At 35.3% G+C, this 13,508-nt stretch overlaps 1 protein-coding gene across 1 annotated transcript in view; it reads right to left on the bottom strand.

Moving 5' to 3' along the window:
• The window catches only part of LOC148941920 (uncharacterized), a 20,260-nt gene extending 15,649 nt beyond the window's left edge, over nucleotides 1–4,611 (bottom strand). Inside the window, exons 1-2 of the mRNA XM_089103179.1 lie at nucleotides 4,447–4,611; nucleotides 3,941–4,237 (exon numbers count right to left, since the gene is read on the bottom strand). Coding sequence (XP_088959305.1) covers nucleotides 3,941–4,237; nucleotides 4,447–4,611 — 462 coding nt within the window. The remainder of the gene's footprint in view (nucleotides 1–3,940; nucleotides 4,238–4,446) is intronic.
• Nucleotides 4,612–13,508: the final 8,897 nt, after the last annotated feature.

Genomic DNA, 13,508 nt, shown 5'->3' on the forward strand with positions numbered 1-13,508 from the left:
TAAATTATATATTTAAGTAGCCTCAATTAAATTACCAAATTCTATAGATGAAAAGAAGATTTATCAACTATTTATTTTATAGTTCTGGATATCTTCAAATAAAGCCTGAATAAGCCAGCCTGTGCTTTTGACTCTAAATTTTGACCACTCCAATACAACGTTGAATCATACGACTTTTTGTTTAAGGTTTCTTAGGGGGTATTGTACAGAGTTTACCCACCACAAATGGATTTTTAAAAACAATTCTTATGTATGGTAAAAAGAAAAAATCCAATTTTCAAAATGTTTTTCAAAAACTTTCATCCAATTTTCTATTTATTTTTTCCAAGGTGTTTTTATTTCTCTAGTGGGTCCCTAAAGTGAAAAAAGCCGATATCTTACAAGGTTTTAATGTTCATTATTCAGAACATTATTATAACTTTTACAACAAAAAGACAAATATAATATTATTTTCGTTTCTGCAATTCCAAACTACAAAACAAGAAAAATAAATAAAACGCATCCTTAAATAGTGAAAACACGAACCATGAAAATGTTAATTAGCTTACACACAAACGGTCAATAGAAAGCATTGAAAACCGAAGTCAAGTGAACTTAAAAGCAGATATTTAATTGATATAATGGACTTAAAAACTACGAATGATCTCATCTAGATTATACATAATAGTAGCCCCAAATAAAATACCAAATTTTATATATGAAAAGATGATTTATCAGATATATATTTTATAGTTCTGGATATCTTCAAATAAAGCCTGAATAAGCTAGCCTGTGTTTATATTGTTTGTCAACTTGTTTGGCTCACCTGACCCACTTTTAGAACAGCCCCCTCCTTCTACTTCGGGGACTATCAAGAGATTCGTGGGGACCGTGTTCGAGTTAGGAAGCTTTATTTATAAAATTAAAGAGGCACTTGACGAAAAATACCCAGAAACCCCAAAATCGATATGATATATGACATTCCCATATAGTAAATATTTTCGACGTAGAAGATTATAACAATGTTTAAAGAATTTAAAGTTAAAAAATTTGCCCTTTTATTTAGAATAATAATTTTTCTTGACCCCGCTCTCCTTCCTTGCTGTATTAAAAATTTTGACAAATTTTAATAGATGTAGTGACATGTTACTTCTCTTTTGATATAACGGGAATATTCACAGCAACTCAGACAGGATAAGAAAAGGATTTTTGATTTGCTGTTAAACTTTTGACAAACTTATCTAATTATTATACAGTTTATTATAACAGCTTTTAAAGTGTGTTTTAGCATATAACAAATATTTCCTGAGTCAAAGAAATTTTTAGTATAGTAAATATAAATATATATCAAATTTTGTTTTATTTATAGGGTGTGTTTGATACGTAAATTTTTCAAGACAAAAAAGTAATATTAACGAGTCCTTTATCTTATTTGACGAGAAATGATCACTATCAAGCCTTAAATAATTTTTAAATAGCTCCGCAATTGAGATCTGGCTAATACTGGTCCCTCTAAAATGGGGCTTCGGACTGCAATAATAATTTTCCAAGATTAAGTGCAAACCGGTTGCTTAAAATCTGGCAAATAGACTTATTGATTCTAAAATATAGCATATGAATTGCTTATGATGGGCAATTAATTCAAATATATAGCTATTATAATGGCAATAATGCACTCCTTAATTGTTACTTATTCCAAAACAGTTTCCATGCGTAAAACTTCCACAAATCACAAACAATAAATAAATGAAATTTAAAACGAACAGAAATGACAATAAATAAGTAGATTGCTAGATTATACGATGTGGGCAAAATTTATTATTATTATTTTTTTTTGGGGGGGGGGGTGTTGGTTTTAGACCAGGGCATTTCGTATCGAAGAATTTGTCGTAGAAACTTTAAAAAGCGCTCATTCGATTGGAATTGAAAGGGCTACTGCCCTTTTTAATAGTTGAAAGTGATTAGGTGGAAACAAACCTCTCTCACACGCCCACCATTTCCCCCAACACATCCAATCAAAATTTTGAGATAACCGTTTTGTTCAGCGTAGTTAAAAGGTCTAGAAATTATGTATTTGAGGATAAAACCCCCCGCCGTCTCGGAGCAAGGGTTTTTAGTTATGCCCTGGAGGCATATAATGTTTTTATAGAAAGAGTGGTCTTATTAACTTCGGAGGGCCTCACTGGATTTGTAAACAGAAGTTCTGACAATCTTTTTAAGATTCAAAGTGATCAGAGGTAATATTTTTGTATTTATTAAAGTAAAAAAAGTGAATTTACTGCTTATAGATTTTATATTAAGTAAAGTGCATATTATATTCTGGTCTTTAGAAGGTATGGGGATTGCCAGTCCGAATCATGTTAATTTTTGCTTGTTTTGAGTTTAAATCAGTTATTTATTGTAATTTATGTTTGTTTTGGGTTTAATTTATTTTTTGATGTTGATTTGTGGTAGTTTTACGTTCGGAAGATTATTTTACTTTGTTTCTGCTCATTTTTGGTTTAATGGAGCTCTTTACTTTTGTTTGAAAAATTTGTTTTATCGAGAAAGCTTTTTAAATTAGTATTTTGTAAAGATAAATTATTTATTTAAGGAAATGACAAAGACAGAGTGCGGATCAAACCCTTACAAAAATAGAAATTTTTTAGAACCTTACTGGCCAGCAAGATAAAAAAAAGTTTCAAATCCAGGCGAAGTTCCAATATTGTACCTGTGAATGATTACGACGGGAAAAACTACCGGGTTTCTGCGGTTTTGTACTAGGGCCATGAGACTTTTGTGGCATGAGACCATGAGATCTAGGGCCTTACGGCAAATTTCACAGAATCAAAAACGCCATTTACGGATTTTCTTTGGAAAGTTTCCGACCGTTAACGGATTATAAAAGGGTGCTAGTGGAAACACTGGGTAGCAGCTTATCGTTTTTTTTATAAATACTATTTTCATATAATAGGATTCTAAAAGAATTTTTTAAATTTCGACAATCTGAAATTTAGATTCCATTAAATATAGTGGTGCAGTATTGGTCTATATATTCAACGCTGTAGCCTTAGAATAAGCGCTGTCACAGGAGTCGTTTGAAACGTCACAGGTTTCTAAAGGCGTATGGTAGGAACTGAAAGGCTTATTGAGGTACAGGCTCCTAATATGTCCGAATGTTCTGCTAAAAGCTGAACTTTGTGGAGCAAATATGATTGGTTTTATTTTAATAATGAAACGGGGCCTGACTGTAGTCACAATAATAATAATTATTATTTATTGAAAACCCGCCTTCGTACAAAAAGAAAATGACGGAGCACTACAAATGTCTGAAATCTTTTGGTTGTGTTTCTCCATAAGTTAGCAACGGCTAAAGTAGAATCTGCTATTTGAATACTATTGATGAGCTTTTAATTGCGTTTCCTAATTGGATATCTCAGTAGGTATTTTGCGAAACGGAAGAAAGGTGAGCAGATTTCTAATTTAACAGCATTTAAAAGAATCTTACAGAAAGGTGCAATGTAGAGGGTGATGGGGAGAGCAACAGCGTTGTACAGCGTTGCAAGGTAACGGCGGTTGAAAATAAGCTTAGCAGAGACTATGGAAGTATATGAAGCTGATACGAGGCATTTGATGTCCTCTGTTAGGAGATGAAAGTGTGAGGAATGGCATTTCTAACGGGAATACAAAGGTAATCGATTTGGTCAGAAGGGCAGATCTTTGAATTTTCAAGTCCAATTTCATGAGTAAGTGGGCCTTTTTTCTAGTTAAAAAGCACTACGTTGGACTTTTCAGCGATGAATTCAAGACCAGATTTTAAGCATTCAGAAATTTTGTCCAAATTTCGGCTGATTTTAAAAATGTCATCAGCATAGTGACTAAGGAGATATTTCGGCCAGAAGGAACGAAAGGCATATCACACTGGTCTTGAGCTTCAAGGACATAGTTATTGAAATAACAAGGTGAGGCAATTGCACCTTGCCTGGGTCCTCTTAACTGCTACAGTTCTATCCTGCCCTTGCCATTTCGTCTTGCTTAGGAGGGATTTTAAGACGGACTCGTAGCTTAACACACAAAGCCCTTTGAGATCTGATGATGGCCTTTTAATAGCCCTTAAAAGCATAAGGGGGTGGATCAAGGAGTCAAAGGCGGGACTAATATCATGAATCACCAAGGTGAGTGAACTATCTGTACAAGAAGCATCAAGCTGAGCATTATCAACAACTGTAAGAGCGTCTGCACATCCAATGCCATGTTGAAAGCCGAATTCATTCGGAGGCTTGTAACAAATTATTATGTAAAGGAACTGTCATGCTTGACGCTATCTTCCAAGTCCATTGACATTTCTTTTTCTTTGGACGTACTTTCCCGCCATGAAGTTCTGGCACAAAGTTTTTTTTTTAGCTTTTTGGTCTCGGCTTTCAACACATGGAGCAACGGAATATCAATTTGGAACAAAGTATTGAACTTCGTAATAAAACTCAATACATTTTCCATTAAAACATCATCACTTTCATCAGGGGGTTCTGAAAAGCATTCGAGACGAGATCGTGCCCGTATGTGGGGTTCTCGAAAACAAGATTTCTGAAATAGGGTTTCAGAGGCTCCCAAAGACACAGAATTCTTTTCACATAAAGGTGTACTGATAATCATCTTGTCTGACCGTGGAATAAACTTCCAACAAAAAAACGATTTTATTTTCAAACGCCTTGCACGGTCATGCCGATCAGCAACAGTTCTTATTCTTAACATATTATTCTTGACATATTCTTAACATATAAAGCATATGAAAATCACAGCCATAGCCATCGTCATGCAAAATTATACATTGATTCAAATATCACCGATTCAAGCTAAACAGAGTCAAAAAGAGTCAAACGAATAAAAAGAATAAAAGCATAAAGAACTAAAGAAAATAAATATATACAATTTTTAAAGAGTGGGTGCAGAATTGAACAGCTTGACGAACGACGGAACAAAATACTTGCGTATCGCATATGCCGTTCTGGTACCGGCTGAATTTTTGGTACCTGTTGAGCTACATGTCGTGGGAGCCTTTGGCACGAAGGGAGATGTTCAGGGGGAAGGATTTCACGAAGCAGTGGATTTTCAAAAATACCAACACTAAATTTAAAACACAGTTCATCATGGCGTGTCGAAAGAGTTTTAACTGAAAATTATCTTAAAAAGGAGCAATAAGGGACTTTGTGAGATATAGACATTACTAGAAGAGCTCGGTATTGGATCCTTTCCAGGCGGTCCTTCTGGTCCGAAGTCAGGCCGTAATGCCAAGCGGGACAAGCTCATTCTACCAGCAGTCTGAAAAATGTAAGAAAAATACGCAATAAGTGAGGGGTGGGGACACCAGGACGACCATGGAGTTTTAAAGAAAGGATACCCAGGTTTGCCCGTTTGATCATCTCCTGTGTCTGTTTTTCCCACTTCAGGTCATATCTAAGATATATTCCTAAGAATTTGATATCCATGAGGCCTGAAACATTCTGTAAAGCAAAAGGATAAACTGTCCCTCAGAAAAGAAAAGTTAATACGGGTGATTTTTCACGATTGACGATCCTTTTGGCCTCCTCAGCTTGGCGTGATAAACTCGCCATTATTCTGTTTGCCTCACTTGAAACACTCTTTTCACCTAGCTCCAGTACGGATAGATCATCAAAGAATTTAAAGCGACCTGACTCATCATTTGCCAACTCATTTACCATAACCAAAAAAAGTAGAGGGCCTAAAATTGTTCCCTGGGAAACTGCACTGTAAATTGGCTGGGGATCAGAATAGGCTGATTTATACTCAGTTTTTTTACTTCTACCCGAAAGAAATTTGCAACTCTTCTTACTAAATATACATCAACGTTAAAATTTGTCAATAGCTTGTGGATAAGGGTTCTAAAGCAGATCAAATCAAATGCTTTCTTTAGGTCAATCGCGATGAGGTTGACCCAGCGTTCCGGTTCATCTAGATGCTGTCAACAGGAATATCGAGTGGTGTAACATTGGTCCTCTTTAGTTTCATCAATTTGAGGCAAACTTGGGATTTTGTGATGATTGAGAAATCCATAAGATCTGGAGATGGATGCGGAGAATCCTCCGAGTTCAGTGGTGGAAGTGACTGAACAATTGCTGCCAGGTGAGTAGCTAGTCAATCTGCAGTTTCTGTGTCCGACTCATCATAGCCAAAGTCCAGTCCAGTCTGTGCATTATCTGTCATTTGCTTTATCCTTTTTTACCACTGTCCAGGCTTAGAATCTAATAAATGAGATACTTTCTTTTGGTAGTATAACGCCACTGCCTGGCGGATCATTCCTCTGATTTTATCATTGAGGGTAGTAGCTTCTTTATGTTTTTTGTTCCTGAAAAGTTGTCTCATTTTCCTGCTTAGTGCTTTGATATCTTTTGTAACGTATGGACGATCTGCTGAAAAATGTTTGTCAACTTTTTCAGGAAAATAGAAATGATACTTACCGAGAAGTTTTTCTTGAAAATTAGTGGCCATTTCATCAGCATTAGCGTAGAAATTATGCCGACCCATTTTTCAGTCGTGAGCCAATTGCCGAAACCAAACGATCTGCTGTTTGTGATTGGCCAACTTGTAGTTGTTTTTGTAGTGTACATGACCTGGACCTTGGTTATGGGGTCTAGCTCAAAGGTAAAGTGATAGCTTCCTCCTATTGGGGGGCCTGGGGAGGGTTTCCTGTAGAATTGAGACATGTTAGTAGCTATGCAGACCAGAACCGTATCACGTTTTGTTGTTGATCAATTAACTAACTGGTTTAGACCAAATCCTGCTTCTAAGGACTGAAGTTGTAGTTCGTTAGCGTGACCAAGCAAGAGCACACCACCCGTGGGGTATTTACCCTGTTCGTAGTCAGAGCTTAATTGAAGTTTTTCCCGGAAAGTTTTTTGAGAATGACATCTTGTCCTGGCGAATAATAAAAAACATAAATAGCAATATCATTATAATGGGAGGGCAGGCGTTTGGGCTTTGCAAATACCCAAAGAATCTCATCATAATCATCAAGCACAGGTACCTCTATCTGAAAAGCCGGAGTTTTTTATTAATATAAATTGCAAGACCTCCTCCATTTTTTCCAAGCCAGTGGTCATCCGGGCGTGACTTTATCATTTTATTGTAACCGGATAAACTGAGTAGATCCGGATTTTGCCTATGAACCTGTTACTGCTACTATTGAGGCTCCAATTACTCGAGCTAAGTTCTCCTGCTCAATAATCTTATCCGTATTTAAACTTTCCGCATTACTATACAAAAAACTAGGCAGAGCAAAAATGTCAGAAGAGTATTTTTTTTTTTACCTTGGTTTTTATCTTAGTCCTTAGGCAGACAGTTTCCTGGTGTTCCAACAAGCCTGCAAAATCAGTTTCTTCTGATGGTGAAAACCTGTTGCTAAGTGGGACAGCGTGGCTTATAGTCAAAACGTGGGAGACTGATATTTTAGGAAAGATAGATCTAGGGACTGAGGAGGGTCAGTGGGGAGGGAAGAAGGGGGAGAGCTCCAAGGGGAACCGGAGATATGCGCTGAGCCCATCTTACCCGCGGTGACCGAGAAGAAGGGATCCAGTAGCGCGATGTCGGTATTGAAAAAGGCTGTCGTGGGTGCGATTGGGGGCAGAGGAACCGAAAAGAAGGGTTTCTTTGGCTCAACTGTTGGCCCCCTCGTCTCGACAAGTTTTTTGACACCGGTTCGGGTCTAGGATTATTGTTTGAAGCATTGCTTCCATAAACAATCTGGCTATGGCTTAGCATACTATAATCGAATACTGGATCATGGTTAAAACAATTAAAACGAGACAAGCGGTCAGAATACTTAAAAGGGACTGATCGATTAATTCGATATTTTAAATTGCTAGCAGTATGAGCAAAACTACACAACTTGTTGGCACAAGCCATCATAGGGCAAAGATCGACATGATCGAAACTACAATTTGTTGCTTTGCACTTTTCCAGTTTGTATTTTCGGCATTTATTATCATCTTGTATTATAACTTCCTTCGAAATACTTGCACACTTTATTTACACGGGAATTTTCCCGTTGATTTGGTTGTTTATCCTTATAATTAATATTTTTGCTTTCGTGAATAAAAAGAAATTGTTCACCAAGTTTGGATGCACCAGTTGGCTTAAAAAAAGAAACACTTTTTCTTAGTTTCTCGTCGATCAGTAATTCCTAGTCCTTCAGCAATTTTCAACACAGCTTCAAAACTTTTTTCCAATAGCTGTAAATTGAGAGCGTCGATTTCGGTCTGTTTCATCGACAGGGATCAGGCTTGAGATTCAAGATTTACTTCCATGTTATGAATCTTTTTTTCAAGTTGCAGGATTAAATTGTCTTTTGAAAGGCAATTCTGACAACTATTGGGACAATTCTGAGGGGATGGGCTCTCCGAAGGCGGGGAATACATTTTATTAGGGTTAACAACAGAGTATGCAGGAGTATCAGCCTCAGGGTGCTCAGTTACAACAGCCATAACACATGAACAGCATTTCCAATTTGGGTTTTCTTTTCGTAATACTGGTGTGGTTCCAGAACACGGGGGATGGAACTATAAAACTAATTACGCTATTACGTTCAACCTAATTACGTTACAGAAGTCCAGAAACTCGGCGAGGAACTTAACCCTCCTGGTGCTCAATACAAAATGATTACACACGTTTTTGAACAGGGCCTATTAATTTTATGAAGAGACCTGTCTTTAAGGAGGAATTATTTTCCTATTTATTTTTTTTTAATTCAGAAATGGGAAAAATTAAACCTTTTATTCTGGTGACCAAAAATTATTATGTTTATTCATTTTAATCAAGTCAACCGAAACGCTTGATACCCTAGATTGTCTTAAAAATGGGACAAATAACCTATCGTAGAAATCTGTCATCCTAAAATATTTAAGAAGCTTTTTTATCTGTGTTGCAAAACTTTGTTTGGGCTAATATATTTTCCAATAATTACGTTTCAATCTTTTTAAACGAACATTTGAGAAAATTTTTAAAATATTGCTAGATGAGAGATTTCTTTTAAAGTACTGAAAATACGCTTCAAAAAATTTATTATGATACCGAATACTCAAAACAGTGATAGTTTTTTTTTAGAATAATTTGATTACAGAATAAAAAAATAATTCGTTTCTCAGTTTTATTTGCTTTATCATTGACATAACATTACTCTAAGTTTTGGAAAGCTGCAAAATCTTGATTGACAATAACTCTAATATCAGGCAGCAGAATCGAAGTATAAGTTTTTCTATAGCTGCAAAAGTAGTATTGGTACAATTAAAAGTACAAGACAGGTAGGAAATTACTGTGTGCAATTAAAGGTGCGTGAAAGGTATGAAATTACTTTGTATAATTAAAGGTAGAAGAAAGGTAGGAAATTACTACAGTACAATGACCAGATTCAGCCTACCATGAAAATTCGTGCTGTTCACGAAACCATGGTTTTGGAGTTAAATATCATGTTTTCTGATAGAGTCATGGCCGTTCACATATCTAATGTTAAACATGATTCTTCATTATGGTATGATTATAGGCGTTGACAGAAATGAAAATGGTAAACGATCTGAGGGAATGCTATCTCCTATTAAGAGATACATATTTTTTTATTTGGGTGATTCTCAACTGTGTTCGGTTTAATACACAACTACCATTTGAACAGTGTTGCAAGGTCCCCTACCCCAACCTCAAGGACCCCCTCCACCTAAATCCTGCCCCTAACCTCCCTCCTTCTTCTAATCCCCCCACACTTTTTTTTGGCCGTTTTTTTTTAACTTTTTTTTACATCTCTTAGAATGTCATTAAACATACTTAAAACACAAAAAATCACATTTAATATTTTCCAACTTCAAAATGGCAATGATATAGATATGTGTGTCACGACTTTTACTATTAGAAAAATAATGTTTGTAGTGGCCACTTTTTTTTTAACATGATATATTTTTTCAACCCCCCCCCGAATATATTTTTTCAGAACAAGTTCTTTACGTAATGTCCCTCCTAAACCAATTTTACAAGTTGAAGTACTCATCCTTTTCACCCACAACTTTACTTTACGGCTTATTACATACCCAAAAAGCAAGCAATACTTTTCAAAGGCTTTATTATATCTTTTCAGAACAAGTTCTTTTCATAATGGCCCTCCTAAACCAATTTTACAACTTAAAATACTCATCATTTTCACCCACAACTTTACTTTATGGCTCTTTGAATGCCCCAACACCATGCAATACATTCAAAAGGCTTTTTTTTATATTTTTTCAGAAGAAGTTCTTTACGTAATGTCCCTCATAAACCAATTTTACAACTTGAAGTACTTATCCTTTTCACCACAACTTTATTTTACGACTTTTTACATACCCCAACGCCAAGCAATACTTTTCAAAGGCTTTTTTTTATATCTTTTCAGAACAAGTTCTTTTCGTAATGTCCTTCCTAAACCAATTTTACAAGTTGAACTACTCATCCTTTTTACCCACAACGTTACTTTACGACTTTTTCAAGACCCCAACATCAAGCAATACTTTAAAAAGACATTATTATATTTTTTCAGAACAAGTTCTTTACGTAATGTCCTTCATAAACCCATTTTACAATTTGAAGTACTCATCCTTTTCACACATAACTTTACTTTACGAATTTTTACATACCCCAACACCAAGCAATACATTCAAAAGGCTTTATTATATTTTTTCACAACAAGTTCTTTACGTAATGTCCTCCTTAAACCAATTTTACAAGTTGAACTACTCATCTTTTTCACCCACGACATTACTTTACGGCTTTTTGCATACCCCAACATCAAGCAATACTTTTCAAAGGCTTTCTTATATTTTTTCACAACAAGTTCTTTACGTAATATCACTCCTAAAACAATTTTACAAGTTGAACTACTAATCTTTTTCCCCCGCAACTTTACTCTATGACTTTTTGAATACCCCAACATCAAGCAATACTTTTTCAAAGGCTTTTTTATATTATTTCAGAACAAGTTCTTTACGTAATGTCCTTCCTAAACCAATTTTACAAGTTGAAGTACTCATCTTTTTCACCCGCAACTTTACTTTATGGCTTTTTGAATTCCCCAACATGAAGCAATACTTTCAAAAGGCTTTTTATATCTTTTCAGAAAAAGGTCTTTTCTTAATTTCCCTCCTAAACCAATTTTACAAGTTGAACCACTCATCCTTTTCACCCACAACTTTACTTTACGACTTTTTGCACACCCCAACATCATGCAATACTTTTCAAAAGGCATTTCAGAACAAGTTCTTTACGTAATGTCCATCCTAAACCAATTTTACAAGTTGAAGTACTCATCCTTTTCACCCACAACTTTACTTTATGGGTTTTTTAATACCCCAACACCAAGCAATACTTTTCAAAGGACATTTCAGAACAAGTTCTTTTCTTAATGTCCTCTCTAAACCAATTTTACAAGTTGAAGTACTCATCTTTTTGACCCACAACTTTACGGCTTTTTGCTTACCCAACATCAAACAATACTTTTCAAAGGCTTCATTATATTTTTTTCAGAACAAGTTCTGTACGTAATGTCCCTCCTAAACCAATTTTACAAATTGAACTACTCATCTTTTTCACCCGCAACTTTACTTTATGACTTTTTGAACACCCCAACATCAAGCAATAGTTTTCAAAAGGCGTTTCAGAACAAGTTCCTTTCTTAATGTCCCTCCTAAACCCATTTTGCAACTTGAAGTACTCATCCTTTTCACCAAAACTTTATTTTACAGCTTTTTGAACATCCCAACACCAAGTAATACTTTTCAAAAGGTATTTCAGAGCAAGTTCTTTTCTTAATATCCCTCCTAAACCCATTTTACAAGTTGAAGTACCCATCCTTTTCACCCACAACTTTATTTTACAGCTTTTAGGATACCTCAACACCAAGTAATACTTTTCAATAGGCATTTCCGATCAAGTTCTTTTCTTAATGTCCCTCCTAAACCCATTTTACAAGTTTAAGTACCCATCTTTTTCACGCGCAACTTTATTTTACGACTTTTTGAATACCTCAACACCAAGCAATACTTTTCAAATGACTTTTCCGAACAAGTTCTTTTCTTAATGTCCATCCTAAACCCATTTTAAAAGTTGAAGTACCCATCTTTTTCACCCACAACTTTACTTTACAGCTTTTTGAATACCCCAACACCAAGCAATACTTTTCAAAAGGTATTTCAGAACAAGTTCTTTTCTTAATGTCCCTCCTAAACCCATTTTACAAGTTGAAGTACCCATCCTTTTCACCCACAACTTTACTTTACAGCTTTAAGGATACCTCAACACCAAGCAACACTTTTAAATAGGCATTTCAGAACAAGTTCTTTTCTTAATGTCCCTCTTAAACCCATTTTACAAGTTTAAGTATCCTTCTTTTTCACACGCAACTTTACTTTACGACTTTTTGAATACCTCAACACCAAGCAATACGTTTTAAAAGTTATTTCAGAACAAGTTCTTTTCTTAATGTCCTTCCTAATCCCATTTTACAAGTTTAAGTACCCATCTTTTCACCCACAACTTTACTTTACAGCTTTTTGAATACCCCAACACCAAGCAATACTTTTTAAAAGGTATTTCAGAACAAGTTCGTTTCTTAATGTCCCTCCTAAACCCATTTTAGAAGTTGAAGTACCCATCCTTTTCACCCACAACTTTACTTTACAGCTTTTTTGAATACCCCAACACCAAGGAATACTTTTCAAAGGAATTTCAGAACAGGTTCATAACTTAGTGTCCCTCGTAAACCCATTTTACATGTTGAAGTACTCAACTTTTTCACCCACAACTCTACTTTACAGCTTTTTGAATACCCCAAAACCAAGCAATACTTTGAAAAGGCATTTTTATATCTTTTCAGAACAAGTTCTTTTCATAATGTATCTCCAAAACCCATTTTACAAGTTGAGCTACTCTTCCTTTTCAACCACAATTTTACTTTACGTCTTTTTGAATACCCGAAAACCAAGCAATACTTTCAAAAGGCTTTTTTATTTCTTTTCAGAACAAGTTCTTTTCTCAATGTCGATTCTAAACCAATTTTACAACTTGAAGTACTCATCCTTTTCACCCACAACTTTACTATTAGGCTTTTTGAATACCCAAACATCAAGCAATACTTTCAAAAGGCTTTTTTATATCTTTTCGGAACAACTTCTTTTCTTAATGTCCCTCCTAAACCCATTTTACAAGTTGAAGTACCCATCCTTTTCACTCACAACTTTACTTTAGAGCTTTTAGGATACCTCAACACCAAGCAATACTTTTCAATAGGCATTTCAGAACAAGTTCTTTTCTTAATGTTCCTCTTAAACCAATTTTACAAGTTTAAGTACCCATCTTTTTCACACGCAACTTTACTTTACGACTTTTTGAATACCTCAACACCAAGCAATACTTTTCAAATGGCATTTCAGAACAAGTTCTTTTCTTAATGTCCTTCCTAAACCCATTTACAAGTTTAAGTACCCATCTTTTTCACCCACAACTTTACTTTACAGCTTTTTGAA

Source organism: Artemia sp. Qi Xiang Cuo, chromosome 17 (genome assembly GCF_049724085.1).
Source record: "Artemia sp. Qi Xiang Cuo chromosome 17, ASM4972408v1, whole genome shotgun sequence".
Taxonomy (NCBI): Eukaryota; Metazoa; Arthropoda; class Branchiopoda; order Anostraca; family Artemiidae; genus Artemia; species Artemia sp. Qi Xiang Cuo.